Source organism: Ambystoma mexicanum, chromosome 12 (genome assembly GCF_040938575.1).
Source record: "Ambystoma mexicanum isolate Mex_15411 chromosome 12, UKY_AmexF1_1, whole genome shotgun sequence".
Classification (NCBI taxonomy): Eukaryota; Metazoa; Chordata; class Amphibia; order Caudata; family Ambystomatidae; genus Ambystoma; species Ambystoma mexicanum.
Genome location: NC_090936.1, coordinates 82,097,407 through 82,119,935, shown reverse-complemented (window position 1 = coordinate 82,119,935; position 22,529 = coordinate 82,097,407). Strand labels below are relative to the sequence as shown.

The following is a 22,529-nucleotide window of genomic DNA, read 5'->3' as shown; positions in this document are numbered from 1 at the left end:
CGGAGAGGCCCAAGAGCTGAACTTGTGTTTGAACTTGGAAGAGGCCTGAGCTTCGGGAAGGGAACCCTAGGAGGCCCATCAAAGTTGAATCTTGATTATTTTGTGTTACTGAAGGAATTGGAGCATGGCGGAAAGGAACCCTGAGACGCTTGAAGAAGAACTGTGTTTGTCTGGATATATTTTCAACTTGGAAGGACTAAAGCTTGGGGAAGAGAACCCCATTGACACTGTTTGAATAATGGAAAAGGTCCTATGAGAAAGTCCCTTTTTGACTGAGCTCATCCTACACCTGGTAAGAAGACCACCTGAAACCAATCCTGGTTTTCTATTTTCGTTGAACGACCACTTTTTGCTTTAAAAAGACTTCCTAACACATTTTTGTTAAAGAGTGAAGGCAAGCATAGGTTTAGACACAGACAGATTTTTATTTTGGACTCTCAGACAACGACGGCCCTTAGAATCATCAGTCAAGGGAACTATCCCTTTAGTGTTTGTGCCAGTTAGGCATTACACCAACCCAGGAACTTTAGTGAATAAAGGTTTTTAAAATTAACATGATATGATATATGATATATTTTATTTGTATCGCGCTCATACACAAGTGTTTCAGAGCGCAACCAGGCAAAGGGAGGGGAACAAGGGAGAAACAAAAACAACGATCTTACTAGGCCCAGTGACATTGAGAACGCTTAAGTGCATGGAAAAGGGAAGGAGGGGGAAAGTGCATGGAAAGGGCGAGAAGTGGAAAGTGCGGAACAGAGGAGAAAAACAGAATAAATAAATAACGGTGGTGAGCGGTGGAAATGCAGCCAGCAAGTGATAAGTGCTACAGTAGTCAGATAGGGTATATCTGATTAGTGCAGAAGATGAGTGGGATGGGGACTGTGTGGGTACATATACAGGCCCCAGTGCAGGGACTCTGAGTCTGTGTCTCTCTTGATACCATGCCTGTCTCACAGCAGACACACTTATCAAGAAAGAGACTAATTTGACGGGTGATGATGCCCCAGTTCCAGAACGGATCATATATTAAAGGAAAGAAGACATCTAGTATCAAATATATATGAGCTGATTACAGCACTCGTAAATGGCAAGAAGAAAAACATGGTATGGGGGGAATCTCACGATCTGGGGATTTATAGAGATACAACGTAGTAAGGTTACAATGTAGATAGGATGCCCAAATAGGTAATCCACATTACAAATGCACGACTTCCAATGCAACAGTGGTTGGGGGGGAGCACATGAATATATTTTGATAACCAACCAATTTGATGATCACTGTTTATGCACAATCACAGTGCACATATGTCTGATATTAAGTGTAAGATACTGTGGTAAAAGTATTTAAAATGAATGTCAAAGAAACAGCAACCCAGTGCATGTGACAAAGGTAAGCATTCAACATATTATATTTGTAATAGCTAGAGTGTCCCACAGTATACAGATGAATTTCGATCGACATGAATTAAAATGTCAGTTCAATGTTTGATAGTCGCATCAAGCAAAAATCACAGCAAGCCAAGGCAATCATGAAGTATATTCATCAGAGAACGTACAAGATTTATTTAGATTGCGCACATTATAATAGATTGTGCTAGATTAAGATGTATAGTAGTCATCATCCAGAGTAGCAGAGGAAAAAACATGACAATGCAGTTCTCTCCACGGTGAAGGCATCACGAAGCAAGACACAGACAACGGACTCAATATTCAAAACCAAACGCTTTTATTAACTCAAATTTCAGGATGGTGTAAGGCCTAACTTTCCATATGCTAAGGTGGGATTCCCCTACCTAAAGAAACAAAGGATAGTCTGAGTCAGCAAGTTCAATTTAAAAGTCTGCCTGTGTCCAAAACCTATACTTGCACTCACAACTAAAGATAAACAATGTGTAGGGATGTCATCACCAAAAGAAAAAGTGTTCCAATTTAAAGTTCTGAGCTTCTTCCAGCTCTTGGCTTGGTTTCAGTTCCTTCCCCAAGTTCAAACCCACAGTTCCAATAGGCCTTGGGGTTCACTTTAGTTCCTAAGAGTCTCTTGACTTTCAATAAGTGTTCCAAACCAACTTTGCAAACTTTCAGGCTTTTCAACAGTTCACTTAGCTTGTTCTTTTCAATACTTGATAGGAACAGCAGTTTCAGTAACTGAACTTTCCTCGGTCTAGGCGCAGTTGGCGAACCACACATCCACCCACTACAGGTCACGGAACCGATAATGCTTGGCGCTTTGTTATACTCAATTGTTCTCGTTGGACTTCCTTGCCAACAAAAGGCTCCCCCTTTGAACCCGTTTCAATTGTCTACTTGCAGTTCTTTTCCTCCTTGGCACCTTCTTGACTCTGGCACAACGTAACTTTCACACCATTCACTTTGTGGAGCACTTTTACTTGTCACCACTTTGCTTCCATACTTCACAATAGTGTTTATCATTTATCTTTTCAATTGTTTCCTCTGCCCGTGTTACTGACTTTCATTCGATTCATACTTTCACATTATTCATCAATGCATTTCTACTTGCTTTCGCCGTATTCGGAAGTGCACCTCTGTATTCTAAAGTGCACCATACTTTCCTTTCACTCGTGCAATGCTATTATGTATTTTTCATAACATTTCCTTAGTTCAGTATTCAATAATACATGAAACACTTTGCAGATCGCTCGGCATTCACAATACTTTCCTTCGGTCTTCCGACCCTCTTATGTGGTTTCATCTGATCGGCATCTCTGCCCAAGACCAGCCCCTGGAGCGCCCCGACATGACTATTCCCTTTCCGTCACTCACCATCCCTCCGGCAGCTCCTCTGGGTACTTTTGGCTTTCTCCTCTGCGGTTTGTAGCTCCCTGTTCACTCACCGGGAGCTTTGCCTCTGAACCTTACTGCTGCTTTTGGCAGCTCCCAGAAGTCTTCAGTGTCCCCCAGCTCCAGCGAGGGATACACGGCACTGGATTCTGAACGGCTCCAGACCTTCTCACAGCCTGCTCAGGCTACGGCGTCCTTCTTGCTCACCTGCAGCGCTCAGCAACCTCTCCACCGGCACGCTCCAGCCTGCTCCATACTGGGTTGCCACGTCCTTTTCCCCAGGGTGCTCTCTCTCCGCCATTTGACTGGTTTCCTTTTATATACACCTGTAGCCTTTCAACTGACTGCAAGTGTAAGTCCTTTGCCTGACCCCAATTAGTGGGACATGCCTGACCATGGTAGTAGTGGTTTACAATGCTCTTCGTGAACAAGAGAGAGAGAGAGAGAAAGAGAGAGAGAGTGAGAGAGAGAGAGAGAGAGAGAGAGAGAGAGAATAACTTACAAAGGTAGGGGGGGTGACCCTCCACCCAGGTGATCCTCCCTTGCATAGCCACCCCCAGGGTCAGGATCCAAAAGCGATGGCCTTTCCCTGGCCACCTGAGAAGAGGATTCAAGGGGAGTAGATGGGAAGATGCCCTCAGGTTCCTCAAACCTACTAGACTTAATAGGAAGTGTTCAACCCTAGTAAGGCCGCTAGATTACAAATTGTTCATTCAAACCATGAATATGGATGCTGTAAGTTAGGCATGATATCAAACAGTGAAGACACACACAAGTGATCACAGTTCAAGGGTGTTTATTGAACTTGAGTGGTTGTGTTGAACGCCTATCTAACCCTAAACCTAAGAATGGGAGCAAGCTACGACCATCAAATAATAACAATGCAGTCCTAGCGGAGTCTCTGTCAAAATAAAAAGGGCCTATACAAAAAGAAATATTGCCAATCCATACCTCTAATAACAAATAATGTGGTAATATGCTGTATGCAAAAGAAAAGTATAAAAATATGTCAGGATAACTGAATACTTGGCTTCCCTTCCCCACGTTTTCAGCACAGGACAAGGTGGCATACTCAAGCTTTGAATACACTCTGGCTTCTCTTAGCAGGAGAATGCATTTCAAAACACAAATATCCAGGCCTTTTGCGACAATGTTTCTATTCAAATAAAAGTCTCTAGTTCGTAGAATGCCTGGAGTAACAAAACAAACACCAAAGATCCTCTCTGGTTAAGATTTTCACCTTCACAAAGTCTTTGGGTGTGCTGTCCACCGCGGGTCTCTCTCATCTGGGCTCGGACCCCCTTTTCACAAGGAGTCTCCCTCGATCGGGACCCCCTTTTTACAACTGATCTGCCTACTTCGGGCTTGGACCCTGTATTCTCCATAAAGTCTTTGGGGGTAGCGTTCACCCCGGGGTCCGACCCTCTCACCAATTTTTAGTCTTTCAATATGCATATTTCACTGTGGGCCTCCCTCAAATGGGATCAGGCTGGGTACCTCTTTACAATTGCATAGACTTTAACAGGCCTCCTTCAGCTGGGCTCAGACCTTTTGTCGCTCACTCTTTTCCATTGTTTTTACTCACAAATATTGAAGTCTTTCGACTGTGCGCAGGATTTTACTTTACCCTTGCATGACCACTTCGAATTCCTTTCAGTTTCCTTTCATCACTTTCATTCCCAAGATATGGCACGCTTCAGACAGAGATGCTAATATTGATGTATCCCGACCGTAGAACAAAAATAAAGTAAAGCTGGTTATAAGGCTACCCCACTTTACTTTGCGTGTGTCAAGTTAGATCTTCAGTAGTCCAGACTACTTATTTAGAAATGTCTATGGACAATTGAAGCTAATGGAGGAAAACATGCTCAATAAGAAGCTAACTCAGTTCTAATGTATCTAAACTGTGAGGGCAAATAAACAAATATACGGTAAAAATTCATTTGGTGTTTTAATTCACATGTGCTGTAAACAAGGAATACTGTTTGACACAACAATACAAAATCACAGAATAAGATCAGTGAGAAATCTCAAAAGTGCAGGGAACAAATTAAATCATCATACATCAAATATAATAATGAACACCGTGCAGCAAAAGGAAAACCAATTAGGTAACACACTTCAGTTCCTATTCCTAATTGTACACCTAGGTTGAAGTGCGTTCAGTGTAACAAGTGTCACCGAGGATCTATTACTTGCTAGGTGAATAATGTAGAATCCTAAATTTAGATCAATAATTAGCAAAACTATCCCAATATATGAAGAATTTGCTATTTGTATGAGGATTTCGGAAGTAATCCTCTTATATCCTAAGGCTGTATTAGGCTGATGTCCGGGTCTTTGTGTAAAAGATATCTTTGCCTACTTGGTGTTTGATGGCAAACTATGTGGTGCTTGATGGCAAACCAAACTCTACACGTTTCGGCAGGCATTAAACTCAATTGGCCCGCCTTCATCAAGTCGTCAGTTTGGAGACCGTGGACATCAAAAACGCTTCAGAAAGAGACCTTCAGCTGGGCACCCGCAACGGGCCTGACCACTCTGCCCCTTCATACTCTTGCCGTATTCTCAAAAGTCACACTTTGGGAGACCACCAAGGGGTGTGGACGGAGATGGCTGCGTGAAGCAGGAGCTCTGCATACTGTCGCACCAGAGCTTGTTGTGCTTCCCCCAGGGCAGAGCTAGCCCAAACACATAGCTTTGCCCCCCCCCCCGGAGTCCAGGAAGGGGGTGCTGGTGCACCATTGCTGCCTCGGGTGAGGCCTGAGAGGAGGAGCGCCGAAGGGGCGCACGCAGGTGGAAGTTGTATCCTGCTGGTGGGCCGTGGAGGACCTCGGCACCCCCCCCAGTGGGTGAAGAGAATTGGTGCGGGCGGTTGAGGAACAGAGCCCTTAGTCAGCGGGGCTGGCCTGTCGGATTTGCCCCTCTCTGCCAGACTGCCTTCAAGCGCGTGGGGAATTCTTGAAGAGGCGAGGAAAGTGGGAGGAGCCATCCAGGTCCAGGCCATCCAGTGCGGCCCGGGCCGCTTCACAGTGCGGAGAAGGGCACCCCAGGAGTAACGGACCCTCTGGGACACCAGGTGAGAAGGAGGACCGAGGAGGCAAAGAGAGGATTTCACCCGTCTGTGGAGCTGAGTGAAGAGAACTTGGAGGTGTTGTGGCCAGCCCTCCCCCCCTGTTCACACACTGTCCTGGAACTCTTCAGCACCCGAGTGGAGCACACAGGAGGAGGTGTGGAGATGAGCTAAAGACTGTGGAGGACATGTGCATAACGGCCCGGGCAGAGGGCAGTGAAATCTCCCAATAAAGAAAAAGACCAGTGGTGCGCTGGCCCGGCCAGACAGGGAGGATCCCCCCCACCATAACCGGAAGAGGGACATAGATATCTAGGCCTAGTCGGAGCGCAGGTCAGAGGCCCGATATACCAGTGACGCGTTGGGAGTGTGTGGAATTAACCAACAGGAAAGGGAAGAAGCAGAGAGACACGGACCCTTGCGGGGACACCTACGACAGCGGGGCTTTATACAGACACTGTTGCTTGTGCCTAGAGGGGGCAAGGGACCCCAGTGAGACACGTGTCTGTGTAGAAATGAAGGTGTTGCCTTGTGGAGCCCTACAGTGGTCATCTGGAGCCCCCAAGCCTGATGGTTAGTCACTGGTTGCCATGGTGGAAGAGAACCTGGAACCGCTTGGATACAGAGGAGCGGCGCAGCCCGGGGTCCTGTCGTTTCAGCGTTTTCAAAGAAGTCGTGTGTACGACCAGAGGGGGATTCCTCTAACCCAGAACAAGATGGCCGTAGGAGGAAGTACACCAGCACCGGCTCTAACTAGGGACGATATAAAAGAAATTTTCCAAGAGATCAAGGCAATCCAGACTGATATTCAGGCCTCCATTTGTGACCTCAAGGGTCGTGTAGACAAACTGGAAGATAAATGGAGGGACTGGAGAATAATCACCCGCAAGTGGACCTCCTGGACATTAAATAGGAGGCACGCATGACGGGTTTGGAGGTGAGAGAAAAAGAAATCCTTTTAAAGTTGGAAGACTTGAAAAATATCGAACAACCTACGCATCCTTGGCGTCAGAGAACAGAAGGGAGAAACGGCGGCGGAGGTGGAAAGGAAAGTGCAAGGACTGATCAATAAGCTTTTGGCCCTGGAAGGAAGGAAGGAAGGAGGTGCAGTTAGATGGCACGAGTTGAGGGAGGAGGCCGGACCTAGGTTCTTAAGCTGGGGACTCTCAACGTTAAAGGTCTGAATTCACCCACCAAACGGTCCCTGCAGGGAAGGGAAATCCGGACTAGGGACCTAGACGTGCTGCTAGTGCAAGAGACACAGTTGCTTTGAGGGGAAGAGAGATGCATTCCAGGGGCACATATTGGATAGGCTTTCTGGGCCTCAGGGCCTTCCAAGAAAGAGGGAGTAGGCATCCTCTTTAATAGGAGAGTCTGGATAGTTAATTCACTGGTTTGGAGGATAGATGGGAGGTGACTATTGATCTCTGAGTCCCCGGAGGTCATGCAGCTGACGATTGCCGCAGGGTATGGCCCAAACACAGGGCAGATGCAGTTCTTACAGGAAGCCATGGCAGAGATACTTGGCCGGGCGGTGGGCCTGCCGCTATTGGGGGGGGGGGACTTCAACATGTGGGCAGACCGGGACGAAGATCATAGTGGGTGCAGGACCCTCTGGGTGGTGAAGCCGGGCTACGGGATGGGGGACTCATGGAGTAGATGTTGATCAGGGACAAGCAGATGTATGGAGGGAATGTCATCCTGCAAAAAGGGGCTATTCCTTTTTCTCCCCGTTCACGGATCCCGAACAAGGATTGATTACTGGTTTTTGGACCAGTGCCATGTCAGTAGGGTCACCAGTAGCGATAACTCGCCCATTAGTTGGTCAGATCATGATATGGTGGTAATGGGCATAGCACTGATGGGACTAAGGCCCGGGGAATCATTATGGCGGTGTAATGATGCCCTGTTGAAGGATATTGTCTTTTTGAAAGAAATGCAAGAGGCAAGTGAAGAGTTCTTCCAGTTGAATGACACAGGGAGGTGGAGTTGGGCATGACATGGGACGTGGCCAAGGCTACATGGCGGGGTCCTATTACTCGAGAAGGAGCGGCCAAGGAAAGAATTCGGACCTTACAGGCCAAAAAATTAAGGGGTGAGATTCTTAAGCTTGGGTTGTCTGAGGGCAAAGGGGAAAGGGAGAAGAAGGAAGACCTGGGACTCGCGAGGGAAAAGCGTCAGGAGCTGAGACACTTGGAGATAGGGAAGGTGATTGCCAGCCTGCAATTTCTGAAAGAAAGGTATTATGAGAAGGGGGACAAGGACGACACCTTATTGGCGGCCAGGCTTCGGGGTCAACGGGCTGAGGGATGGGTGACTGCGGTACAGGATCCAGACGGGCAGCTACATTCCCTTGCGGGAAAGGTAGCTTAGGAATTTGCAGCGGTCTATGAACGACTTTATGCAAGGGAGAGGGGGACCAATGAAGAGGAACTGGGTAGCTATCTGGGGGAGGTGTCTCTGCCGAATCTTCAATGTAACGAAGGTGGAGATGGAAAGGTGAAACACTCAGGAGTAAGTGTTAAAGGCAATATTGATGGGGAAGGCTCCTGGGAAAGACGGGTATATGCTTGGGTTTTACAAGACCTTCACGGGATCGCTCGCCCAACACCTGGCAAAATGTATTTAATCACATCCTGTTCACAGGGAAGGCCCCCCTTCTTTCGGGAGGGCACAAATAACAGTAATACCAAAAGTGGGCAGAGACCCAGAATGTTGTAAGTCCTATCGTCCCATTTCCCTACTTAATGTTGATGCGAACATCTTCACCAGAGTGCTAGCCATGCGGATGGAGGGCATTATGCCAAAATTAGTCGACTCCGATCAGGTGGAGTTCCTCCAGGGTAGGCAGGAGGCTGATACATTGCGCAAGACACTGCACTTGATGGAGGCCTCGACAGAGAGGGAGGGGAACCCGGTGCTGGTGGCCCTCGATGCCGAGAAGGCTTTCGACCGGGTGGACTCGTGTTTCCTGGACGGTGTCCTATGGAAATTCGGGTTTGGGGACCGGATCCTGAGAGGTATTTAGTGCTATACATAGCGCTGGTGGCGCGTGTGACCGTAAATGGGCGACTGTCGAGGCCTTTTGAATTGCAGAGGGGGACAAGACAGGGTTGACCACTCTCGCCTCTATTTGCGGTAACGATGGAGGTGCTGGCCGAGCGATTAAGGAAGGTCCCACAGGTGGAGGGAATCATGGTAGGTAAAAAGAAGTTTAAATTAGGACTCTATGCTGATGATGTGCTGTTGCACCTAGTGAACCCCACCAGCTCTGTCCCCACTGCCCTGGCAATAATAGAGGAGAATGGGCAGTTCTCGGGCTTCAAAGTCAATAAAGAGAAGTCAGTGATCTTTCCCTTTGCCTCAGAGAACCTTAGGAATGCTGAGGCGCTCGGGCCCCTGGGGTTGCAGGTACAGCTCGACAGCATCAGATACTTGGGCATCACCAATGTCAAACCAGAGGAAGACTTGGGTGAAACTAACTATCACCCGCTCTTCGACAAATTATTCACTGAGATGGAGATGTGGGTTAAGAGCCAGCTGTCATGGATGGGAGGGTTAATGCTATAAAAATGAACCTTCTCCCGATGTGTTTCAGATGTTGCTGCTCTGGGCTCCCGTGGACTATCTGAGGGAAGCTAAATCACAGATCTTAAGTTTCCTTTGGCAGAATCAGAAAGCCAGGGTGGGTTACGAAAGGAACAAGTTCCTTACCTGTAACTGTTCTCCAGCATGGGTTTGGCATGGATTCACATGCTCACGAATATTCCACGTCATCAGGCTGGGAATCCTCTGTAAGGAAAAAATCAGTATCAGTTTCGTTTCTGATCTGTCTGTAGTAACCAATCACTGGTCTCTGGGTCATACTGCCCCCAGCCAATGACTGCCCTCTCCCTAAGTCCTGCGCCTGGCAGCCATCCTCAGATTTGGTATCACGTAAGTGGCAGTATGACGAAGTGACCAAGTGAAGAGCCGCAGAGGGGTAGGAGGGAGGGTTCGCATGTGAATCCATGCCAGACCCATGCTGGAGAACAACAGTTACAGGTAAGTAACTTGTTCTTTCTCCAGCATGGGGTCTGGCATGGATTCACATGCTCATGAATATAAGAATACCTAACAGTACACACATGCAACCACGGGAGGTGGCAAGGCTCAACATTAAGCATTACATAAACTCAACATTAAGCATCTCTTACCTCCTCACCATGCTCGAACAGGTTGCGCAGCTCTGCTTGGTCTGGAATCCCGGTCGACGCAGTAGAATCTAGTGAAGGTGTGCGTCAACCTCCACGTAGCAGCCCTGCAGATGTCCAGCAGGGGCACACCAGACAAGAACGCTGTGGTAGCAGCAATCGCTCTGGTCGAATGGGCTCTTGGACTGCCGGGCAACGGTCGGTTTGCCAACCGGTGACAGTGCATGATGCAGCCGGAGAGCCATCTGGAAATGGAAGCCTTCGAGAGAGCCTTCCTTTATTGACAGGTCCAAAATTCACAAACAGCTGTGAAGTCTTCTGAAAACTCTTCGTGCGGTCCATGAGAACTTCAGCGCTCTAGCTACATCCAGCGAGTGCAAAGTCCTCTCGGCCGGCGACGAAGGCGACGGGAAGAAAACTGGTAACACCAAGGGCTCATTGAGGGGGAAGTCCGACGGCACCTTGGGCATGAAGGAGGGGTGCATCCTCAGCACCACCCTCGTTTCGTGAAAAGTCAAGTATGGAGGCTTGCAGGATAGGGCCTGGATCTCTCCCACTCGTCGTGCCGAGGTGATGGCCACAAGAAATGCTGTCTTCCACGACAGCAACTTCAATGGTGCCGAATTCAGAGCCTCGAATGGCGCCCCCATGAGCCGGGTTAGCACCACGTTGAGCTCCCACGCCAGGGCCGGAGCCTTCACCGGCGGGAACGATCGGAACAGTCCTTTCATAAATTCCTTCACCAGGCGATGAGACCACAGGGATGGCCGTCCTGTAGCTCTGGTGTATAGGGAAATAGCTGCCAGGTGTATCTTGGTGGAAGCATGCGCTAGACACTTGGTGAACACCCTGGGCGTCGACTTCAATCCGAATGGGAGGGCCTTGAACTGGTAGTGCCGTCCTTGGACCACGAACCTGAGAAACTTTCCGTGTCCTTTTAGAACGAGGATGTGAAAGTACGCATCCTCCAAATCCAATGACAATAGGAAGTCACCTTCCTCCAGCTGGCCCAGTACGTGTTGGAGGGTGACCATCCGGAACTTCTGTGCCTTGATGTATTTGTTCAGTCGACGCAGGTCCAAGATGGGACGCCATCCCCCTGTCTTCTTTCTGACGAGGAAGTATCTCGAGTATACTCCGGAGCCCCGGAGCCTCTTTGGGACAAGCTTGATGGCCCCTTTTTTGAGCATCGCCCGTATCTCTAATAGCAGTTGAGGAATGTGGTTGTCCTGGCCACGGGAGGAATGCGGGGGCACTTCTTTAGAAATTCGAGAGTGTGCCCGTGGGCAGGGCATCCAGCACCCAACGGTCGGTGGAGATGGACTCCCACGCGCTGACGAATTTCGACAGCCGGCCTCCCACCGGGGTGCTCCGGTGGGGGCCCGACGCGACGGCCGGTTCCATCCTGCTTGGCAGCGGCCTTGCCGCCTTGGCGACGACGGCGAGATCCAATTGATTTGCCTTGTCCCCTGTAGGCTTCTTGCGACGTGGAGCGGGCCGCCTGACGGTATGTCAAAGAGCCGCTGCCGAATCACTTGGAGGCACCTTGCTTGCCTCCCGAGTTCCGAAAGGGCGGCCGTCGTTGTTGTAGAACTCCCAAGGCCCAAGCCGTCTCTGTGTCGGTCTTGATGGCCTGAAGTGACTCATCCACTGTCTTCCCAAACAGATTGCTCCCATCGAAGGGCATGTCCAAAACTTTGGCTTGTACGTCTTGGCGGTAATCCGTCGCCTTGAGCCACCCCAGCCAAGGGAGGCAAACACTGATGCCCAACTGGCAGAAGCCGGTGTCGGCAATATCCGTGGCCACCGTTATGGTGTGGTCCGATGACACCTCACCATCCTGCAGGATCGCTAGGGCCTCTGCCCTCTTGTCGTCCGGGAGGAAGTCCAACACGGGGGTGATCTTGTACCACAACTCCCTGTCGTCGTGGACCACAATCGCTAGGGCATTGGCTGCCTTAATCGTCGTTGCCGCGGACCAGATGACTCGTCGTCCCATGGCGTCCAGTTTCTTACCCTCGCCATCTGGCGGGGAAGTTGAAGTCGAAGCCGATGCCCCCCGCTTTCTTCTTGGCCGTTGCCGAAACGACAGAATCCGGGGCCGTTGTGCCTAAGGCACAGCGGAGCGGCATCAGGGACCCGGTACTTCTTCTCCTATCGGTCCCTCTTGGCAGGCGTTGTGGATGGGTTCTTCAAGAGAGCAAGTCCCTCGTCCCAGATGTCATCCAGCAACAGCACCGCGAGGACCGTCTTCCTCTTGACCTTGCCCCGTTGGTAGAGGAAGTCTTCCTCCTTCTTCTCTTCGGGGCAGAGCTGGAAAAGCTTGGTTGCCCTGGCAATCATGGCGTGGAAGGAGCCAATTTCGTCGGGCGGGGAAGCCCAAGGAATCGGCGACGGGAGGTCAGTCCCGTCGTCACCGGCGTCATCACCCGTCCCTGCCGTGGCCATGTCTGTTCCAGTGTCATCCCTCTGGACCGGGGAAGGCGACAAAGGCTGAGAGGGCCGTGAGGGCTGGAAGGGCGGGGCTGGATGAATTCTCCTCCTCTTATTTGGAGGGCTTCCCGACGGGCCCGGTTCAGTTGGGTGGTCCGTCGCGGGGATGGGCAATCTTGTCCTTATCTCCGTGCATAAGGCTTGGATTGCCATCAAAATGACCACCGAGTTGTCCTGTGGCTCGGGTGCGACGGGCGTGACGGTTGCTCCTCCTCCACGGGAGCCTCGTCGTCACCACCCTTGCTCTCGTCGTCCCCCTCATCAGGATTCCTCCCGTGGGACCGGGCCTCTTCCAAATTCTTGTCGAGTCCCTCTACGACTTCGACCAGTTCCTCCTCGGAGGTTGTGTCTGTGTCCGTAACGGCCACCGCCCCCCCCTCCTCTTTTTCCACCAGGGTCTTCACGGGGGTCTTCTTGATGGGCTTAAAAGAGGATTCCCTCCGCGGAGGCAGGGAAACTCTGGGCCCCGAGGTCGCCTCCGCTGGGGAAGCCTCAACAGGCTTCACCAGGGCAGCAGCGACTCCCTCAATAGAGGCCTTAGCCGGGTGAATCAAGGCCTTCACCACTTTGGGCGCGGTTGAGGCCTTCACCTTAGGGGCAGGATCACCACCTCGCTCCCCTTTGGCCGGTTCCTTCGAGAACGACCGGGGCCTCTCCAGAAGCTTAGCCGGGTTCTCGGATTTTCTCTTCCCCGAGCCAGAGCGTTGGCTCGCGGTTGATGGTGTCGGTGAAGATGCGCCCTGCCTGGCAGCCGAGGAGCCCGATCGTTCAGCGCTCCCGGTGCCCGTGGACTCGCAGTGCTTTGCCTTCTGTTGGGCCCCCGTCGCCGGGGTGCCCCCACAGGACTTAGAAGACCACTCAGACTTCTTCTTCTTCTCACCTGCTGGGCTCTTGCCTTCCAGCCAGTTGGCGAGACGGGTCCGACGATCCCTCATCGTTCGGACATGTTCATGCAAAACGCACAGTCCTTCTCCACGTGCGTTTTGTCCTTGTGGAGGCAGTAAAGGCATCTCGAATGTTCGTCCTCCTTGAACAGATTCTGTAGATTGCATCCCAGGCAGATCCTGAACAGTTTGCCGGGAGTCGAGCTCTTCTCCTGGGCCATGCGCCTCTAGTCCGCGAGGTAGGCCTCAGAAACATCTGGAATCCTCCGAGAAGCGTAACTCGACGAAAACCTCACCCTTTGTCACGACCCTCGCCCAAAACCCCCTCTGGCAAACCCATTGGCCAGGTGGAGTCAGGACTCGGGGCCTCTAGAGCCCGGCATCCTCTTCAAAAGCCCTCATGGGGCCAGGCTCATACACCGTGAAAAACAATGTGCTTGGGAACTACTTTATTGTATTGTCAGCCAACATGGAGGCATCCACATAGCTTGGTTCCTAAGAACCAAGCTATGCGGTCTAGTGTTTTGGGTGTGGTAGCCTAGGGACTACTTTACCTGGACTATTTTGTTGGGGCTATTTAAACCACACCCGAGCAAGACAACACGGTTCGCGTTTAATTTGCAGCTTGCAACGTGACGCTCACCGTGTCCAGCTATTCCCTCGAACCTCGGAGAAGCAGAACCTGCAAGGAGGCAAAAGGATCATCATTAGCAGCAGCATCTTACCTGCAGTCTTCACCTTTAAACACTCACAGCTACTGAGAACAGCTTCCTCGAATCTGCACACCTCCCGGACAGCACGACCTGAAAGAGGAAGATAGAGGCAACATTAAAGAAAGCAGTAGAGACATTTACAAATTACGAACTGCTCAAAAGGCTTACCTGGCTGGTCGCCTCTCGGCTGACACCACTCCGGACATTCCACTCCCGCTAAAGAACACCGCGACCTACAAGGAAGGAAAACACAGGTTAGCAAAGGCAAGACTTCACAGCACCGCGCATAGCGCTTACTTACCGCATCATAGCGCTCTTAACGCGCCATCATTTACCAGCGGGGCTCAACCAAGCCAGTTCGCCGCGATGAAGCTCTGCATGCCTAAGTGAGAAAAAAAGAGACATTTTAAACAAAGAAAGGCATGCAGGATAGCAACAAAACTAAAGAACAACAATAAGACCTACCTGAACAATATCAAACGGGCTGGCGTCAGTGAAGTAACTGGACCGCACTCACCCATGAAAGACAACGCACCCCTGCAAAGAAGGCAGGACCGAGAGCACGCCTAATTATACCACAAGGTGAGTAGATGGCACCAGAGGGACTGAAATCATACGGGGTGGAGGGAGGATACTTACCCCAGTCGGTCAGTCTTGAAAACAGTCCTCCTGTATTTTCAGGCAGAACCTTCCCCGCAGACCACATCAGGGCAAAGCTGAGAAGCATACCAGGGAGTAACCCGGATGGGTTGCGTCCTTGTGGATACCAGGTGAGCGTAACAGGCAACACACGTGTCGGAGAGCATTGAAGACGTTGATATCTTGCCAATACAAGCTTCACGGTGTGAAATTACTACTGGAAGTACGATCCGGCACGTCTTTCCAAGATGTTTCCTACAGTGAATACACAAGGTTGGCACGGTTACAGTGAGGTGGCATATTATTGGCACATGTGGTGGAGGTTGCCCCAGAGTGCAAGTGTACTGGGAAGAGGGCTTGGGTTGGATTAAGGACACGGGGGGAGGGGTGTGTGCTAGACCCGATGTTTGTGCTTTTTGGTTTTGAGAGATGGGGGCTGTGGGGGAACGATTTCCTCCACTGGTGCACTTTCTCCTCCTGGCAGTTCGGTCCCTACCGTGAAAGAGTGCGCCGGCCGTCAACATACATTCCGAAGAACGCTATGCTGAGACGCAATGGTAACAGTTTTTTTTTTAGGGGCGTGGGGGGTGTAAGGGTGAGTCACGGTGCCCGAATTGCTGATGAAGGGCTTGTCCCTCAGCTTTTACTGCAATATTGTATGTTGGATTGCATCTAAAAATATATAAAATTCAATTTACCAGAACAAAAGTAAAAAAAAGTTACTCTTTCATGGCTTCACCTTTGCAGCCTGCACACAGCCCGGCCTTGCACACATTTTCTTCAACACACCCGCTGCGTTTGTGGCTTTCATCTGGGAGCCAAGACTGATGCCGGGGTGTTTTCTTCACCTTCCCGACTATTGCTCTAGTGCGGGAGGACGGCGTATATCTCGAACGCCAAACGCAGGCTTCACAGGCTTTGCTTCTTATTTCACAAGTTAAAAGGTTTTGGACTTCTTGTCCCAGAATGCACCTGGGTCTTTTGTCCGCTCCTCCTTCGCTAGCTCTCCGAAAACTGCATTTCCCTTGTTTTGGGAGCAGCAGGAGCCCAAGGAGATGTATTTCTTGTATTTGTATTTATGTTGTTGTGAGGTCGGGGTCTTACCACCTGCCCCTCAAATGCCTGGGTCTTCTTGTTTCACCCAGGGGAGGAACTCTGGAGTGAGGATCGCCAGGCAACCCTAGCTGTCCCTGGTCTGGCTTCCTTGGATTATTGCTTCCTCTCCACACTGCAGTCTCCCTTGGGCATTCAGGTGCAGTGTTTGGGAAGTCCTCCTTACTGCAGGCCTTCCAGCTCAAATGGTCTCTCTCTCTGGCTTCTCTGCATCCTCCAGCATCTCCAGCTCGCTCAGAGTGTGTTCCTATGCTTTGCTTTTTATACTGGTAGGGAGGTTTAACCACTTTCAGGTGTGGGTGGTTGCAACGGGAGGCCTGACTCTGCCTGTCCTCGTTAATGGGACAAGATGGAGACTGCCCATAGGAATCCATGGTACATTGGTTCCTATGGGTAATCTTCATAGCTCTGTTCCTCTTCTTCGTCCCAGTGGTTTTGAAAAAAAGGCAATGGGGAGGAAGTATGAGAGTTGTAGTTTTACCTAATGATGGAGGGAAACTTCTGTAAGTGTTTGTCAGGGTGAAGGGGGCAGATGTATGGTTGTAGGTAAATGGGTTTTAGATGATAATGTCCCATAGTGACTGAGGGGATATCGGATAAGGATATATTTCTCCTCCTACGCCGCCCTTTAATGTTGGTACTTATTGGAATTGGGAAGGGGGCAACGGGACAGGCCTCATAACCTATAAAGGTGGAGCAAGTGTCGGATAGGAGGGAATATTGCGTCTTGTCATCAGATGAATCACCCCCACTCACCAAGGACCCCTCACCCAGGTGATCCACTCGCACTTCTCCACCCCAAGGGTCTGAATCCAAGGGCGATGGCGTGCACTGGCCACCTGAGCAAGAGATCCCCAGGGTTCAGACAGTGAGACACCCTCAGGTTTCTCACAGTGCCCATGCAGTGGATACAACAGTATTCTTTGTGTAAAAGCAATCGCTCAATGTTGGTATAGCCTTTCACCGTACTGACTACCCACCATTTTGTGTCATCCGGTAAGTGCCTTAAAAGTAGAAAGTGCTCGGCCATGGGTGCAGTGTTGACTCTACACCTAATTCTATATTGATGCTCTGAGATTCTAGTATAGACTGCCCTTTCACTTTGATCTATACTTCAGAGATTACACGAGCATTCAGAGAGGACACGGGCATTCAACACAATAGATCACTTTTTGTGTCTTGCAGTTAGTCAGTTCTTGTAATTGCCAAGCTCTGTCACCAATTTGAAAGGTTGTTGTTTTTTCATTAAACCTGAACACTGAACATGTGCCACATGGGTAGTGGCCCAATTATTGGGTATAAGTTCCAGGACGTATTTTTTGGAATTTGTTTTTCAAATCTAGAGTGCACCAGTTTGTCTTTTAAGTTAGCGGCACGTTTTAATGCAAACATGGCGATTTCTTCATCCAGCAAGGTAAATTTTGCAACTGGCCAGTATTTTTGGATCATCTTCTTGACTTGTAGAGTAGATTGTAAGTAAGTACACAACTCATCCTTGATTAATTTCTGTCCATAGAGTTGCTTGTTAACAGGGACTCCCTGGGGTGAACCTAGCCCTCTTTGTAGATTCTTTATTGAGCTTGCCAGGGTAACCCCTTCAAAGTAATCTTTCATCTAAGTTGTCAGCGAAACCAGTAAGGCTTGAAACATCATTTGTAGTATAAGCGCCTTACAAATATCCAATAAAATAAATTACGACACAGTCGTAAGAATTGGCCAAAGGGGAGATTGTCTTTCAAACTCCTCTGGTGGTTACTTTGGCAGTTTAAAAGTGTATTCCTGTCACTGGGTTTCTTATACAAAGTGCACCTTGTCACATTGCCGACATTCATGAGGCACAGATCTAAAATAAATAATACCTTAAGCGTATTGTATTCCATAGTGAAATTAATGTGTGGGTTGCAATCATTTTGCAAACCATTAAATTCGTTAAGGTTATCGCTGTTACCATGACAGATCATCAGGACATCATCAATGTAACGTTTCCATATCGAGATATTTTGAAGTAAAGGGTTATTTTCAGAGTAGACCTACTCATCCTCAAAGGAGGCCATATACAAAATCGCCAGACTAAGGGCAAAGGCGATGCCTACTGCACTGCCTTTGATCAGAAGATGAAGTTGCTTGTTAAATTCAATGTAATTCTTCTGCAAAGCGATGGTCATTAGATAGATAATAAATTCAGGTAGCACTCTTTCAGGGGTGTGCAAGTTAAGATGTTCTCTCACACATTAAACGGCTTCTTACTGTGCTATACTTGTATATAACAACTGGATGTCCATTGTCACAAGTATATCCTCAGAAGAGATTATCTGTTTGCCTTCAAGTTCCTTAATTACAGACGTGGTTTCTTGGCTAATGGCTTTGAGAAAAGAAATATATAAATTTACAAAGGGGATCAAGAACAGACCCACAGCCAGAGACAATAGGTCTCCCAGTGGGATTATGAATACTTTTGTGCACTTTAGATAGTGCATAGAAATTAGGAGGTAAGGAAATCAAATTCTTTTTGGTATACAGTTTCTCTCTGGACCAATGGCTGTAGAGTCCTCAATCTACTTTTGAATTTATTTTGTCAGATCTTTCCTTAATATACTGTAGTTGCTCCTGTCATCAAGGAGGGCCATGAAAATGTTTACGTATTATGGAAAATTCATAACCATGATCCTGCCACCCTTATCTGCTGGTCTGACCAGCAGTTCATTGTTGTTACTAAGACCTTTAAGGGCATGTCTTTCTGAATTTCACAGATTATGTCATAGTCGGTTGTGTACATGTTGGAATATGCTGAGATTGCATAGCATACACTTTTCATTAGTCGGAATCTGGTGTTTTAAAGGAGTGAAAGTGGATTTTGGGCAAAGCCCTGTGTCTTCCGTGCCTCCAAATCCTATTCGTCATTAAAGAAAGCTTTTAGATGTACTTTTCGCAAAAACTGTCTAATTTCAAACTCAGTTTCATAACTATCGGTAGGATTAGATGGTCCAAATGAAAGACCTCCATTTATTAAAAAACATATCTTGGAGAAAGTGGGGGCAAGGGTGAGAACATCAGGGTAAAGGGAAGGGGCAGTGAGAGGTGACAGGGAGAAAGGTGAGATAAAACCAAGATCATACTGATCTGACCCAATCACCCATAAAGGTCCATAAATGCTCCCCAAGTTACTTCATAGTCTTCAGTTTCATCCCTTCTTTGATAGGAAACTATCTTTTGCAGAGAAAATCACCAACCTATGTAGCAAGTCTTCATATGAGGGTTTAGTTCTATCTTTCCATAGTCTCAGTATCTGCTTTTGGCTATTATTAGAGCCCTATGAATCCATTTCTATTTCGCATTAGTCATTTCTTGCAGATTCAGGCGCAGGATACATGGGATCGGCTGTCTTAAGAATGGGAAGCCTACAACCAAGTTTTTTCCATTGACTAACTTATTTTTCACAGAAATGTCTTACTTTACAATACTAGAATATATGAATAGTGTACCCCATCTCTTTCTTACAATAGTGTGCCCCCCCCAAGTGATCAAAGTGCATCTAGCACAACCCATAGCACAGTGAATGAAAATTGTAGGTTGACAGATCACTTGGTGTAAACAGAGAGTGGTTGCCTTATGAAAACAAAGAGGCAGGAACTAGACAATACTGAATACTCTGGGTTTAATATCTGCCATACTGTGCCTAGTACCACTCTTTAAGCATCACTCTACTAAAGTACAGTTTCGAAAGTACCCACCTTCCACTACCCAAGTGCTAAACATTATATACAGCACATGGTAAATTATGTGATATTACTGTGAAAGACCAGTAGCCGGGCCATACCAGTAAGGTGAGTGGGAGACCTGCCACAAAACAATCTAGAGCCAGTCCTGGCCCTAAAGGGGAAGGCAGCTGGTGGAACTTAATCCTTAACCCTTTCCTTCGTGCCTCGTACCTGCATGTTAACTTGAAGTACACCTATGTCTCACACTATGCCTGCCAACAACAGAGCCTGCCAGAGCTTTTCTATTTTTTTCAGGAAATATCTACCTGATTATTGGGAGAGCCCAAACAGAGTCAGCACCCTACTCCTGCCAAAAAACAGCCAAGACCTATGGAAGTGGCAACAACCTTTCCCCGAGCGAAGAGATAAGTGGCAACATGGATAGAGCATAGGGAGAAAGGACAGCAACGCACCGAGGCAGCTACAAGGCAAACATCCTTGTGTTTTGCTCCCAGACTGTAATCTGCAGCAGACAGAAAAGAAAGGGGGCATGCTAGACCATTAAGACTTGTACACCAAGTCACTCATTGCTAAAACGTAGTGTCAGAGAAAGCACAAGAAAAGGTCCAGCCAGAAATAGTTAAGTGTTCAGCCGATTAGAGGAAAGGTCTAAATAAATGGTGAACTCTGTTCTATCAGGTTTGTCACAAATCGGTAGAGCTTGTGGTAGCAGTGACAAAGAAACATAATTCAGTAGTTCTCCTTGCCATAACCATGTCCAGTCAGATACTTGGATCCGAGGATATTTTTATGAAGAATGAGAAGAACGAGTGGAGATGTGTGTGTTATTTGTAAAGGGGAGCATTGGCAATGTTTGGACAATGGGAAAGTGATGGAAAGGAAGTTCATATACTACAATAATTACAGGGAAAGAAGAGAAACTGTAACTAGGAGTAAAGCAATAGGAATGGTGGCATCCAATGAGATAAAATACAGGTTTGTAAAGGTTAATCTCTAGTTATATTGTTCTTTAAGGTAAAAAAGCATTTGCCAGAGTATAACAATACAATAGAACAGCTGTACCTTTGTGGAAGAACATTACTGAGTAAGTCACCTTCTGCATCTCTTGACCACTGCAATAACACATGCACAGGTCACCTACAAAAACACAAAACATATAGAATATCAACAGTCGGGTGCAGCATATTCTACAGAAAATCCCACCAAAACATAATTAAATTAAATGTTACTGATCAGTGAGCTTTTCTACTGGGCAAATGTTTTGCATTCTATGTGCATCCATACATTCAGTCACTTCTCTATTAACAGAGCTCCTTCAAACTTCCACAGGTACTGACATGTAAACAGTTCAGCGATCTTGATCCAACACTGATTAATAAACACCACTATTTACAAAAGTAAGCTTAAGCTTCAACCGCCTCCTGGAAAACATGTAAAAACACATTATCTTATGCTAAAACACCACACAAATGTGTTCAAAATATGTATTTGTTTGATTCAAAATGAAAAGTATCACAGAATATATGTAAACTGGAAAAGTTCCATATTTTTGCTAAGATATGCATTGTTTGGAAAGCCCTTTGAATAACATTCATGTTTCCTTACTGTAAATCCACGTTAAACAAATACTTTTCTGGAGACTGCCCACATTTGAAGTGTACATAAGTACATGAGGCATATTTAGGAGAAATTCAAGGAGAATTCTTGACCTTCGTTGGACATGTAGCTGAAGAATGACACTATCAAGAACAATATATATGCCATAAAATGACAAACCAGAACCAGAAGAGTTGATATATTTGTTAAACAAAGGGATAAATGCATGCAGCTAGAAGATAAGGGAACAGAGGCACAGGAAGAGGAAACAATTGCAAAGGACTGCAAATTGTCTTTCTAGTGGCCAAACAGGGACTTGCACCCAATTATACTGCATCCAAAGTTGTCAACTTGCTGATGAACAATAAGTATATGTTTATGGACTGAGTCAAAACCGACAGTGATTTATGTTCGGTGATAAGCAGTAGTCGAAGTGAGCGAGAGAAGTGTTCCACTACTTATATTTTTTACTTTTAACAGCTCTACTACTTTTTGCAATCATTTTCACCATTCCGGAACTGTTCTTTGTGAAGTCAAGCAAGTCAAGCACACTTCTTCACTTTACCACCGGATATCAATTGCAGCTAAACTGAAATCTATTGCAACATAATTGGCTATCAAGCAGCATGACTGCAACCCATGAAAGATGTGTTGCACAGTACTCCTTTCCTTCTTACTCTGTCCCCCGCCTGGCGGAGTCACAGTTCCACTACTTTTTTGGTACACTTCCATCACTGCTCATAAGCACTGGCTGTGCAGCTTTAACAGGCAGAGGAATGCTGCAGGCATTCTTAAAAAAACAATGAGCTAGACCTTTGAGTAAAAGTGACTGGTTGGCAGAAACTAGAAAGGTCACAAGACAGTGCGGCTGCGATGGCTCGGGATACAGGCACAACCAGTGACATGAGGACGAGATACTATTGCTTTGGAATCGGAACACAGGGTCACGTGGGTATTGTGTCATTAAACTGTGGCTTGTCATGTATGATGTAGAGGTCTGCCAAATACAGAGATTGTGTGAGGTGGGTAGGCCAAATGGAATTATCCATTGCGCTGTTAACCCACGCCTCTCAAGGTTGTAGAATGTTCTGTTAGGAAGCCTAGTGTTCATTTAAACAACTGCATGTATCTTACCGTTTTATGATTGTCATTGTGTAAAGCCCTATAAAAATACCTGTAAATCTATGCTTGGAAAGCCACATTTTTGGAACAGGGTTACTCTATTGGTTTCTCTGTACATTTATCCACAGGTGTACAGAAATGAAACCTGTTTCTACTGCTGCCATAGTAATCTTACTGGATTT

At 47.7% G+C, this 22,529-nt stretch overlaps 1 protein-coding gene across 2 annotated transcripts in view; it reads right to left on the bottom strand.

The window, feature by feature from the left end:
* GSAP (gamma-secretase activating protein) overlaps positions 1 to 22,529 on the bottom strand; it is a 2,819,616-nt gene that overhangs the window by 1,861,350 nt on the left and 935,737 nt on the right. For both annotated transcript variants that reach the window (XM_069628052.1, XM_069628053.1), the window contains exon 13: positions 20,692 to 20,766. In XM_069628052.1, coding sequence (XP_069484153.1) covers positions 20,692 to 20,766 — 75 coding nt within the window. The remainder of the gene's footprint in view (positions 1 to 20,691; positions 20,767 to 22,529) is intronic.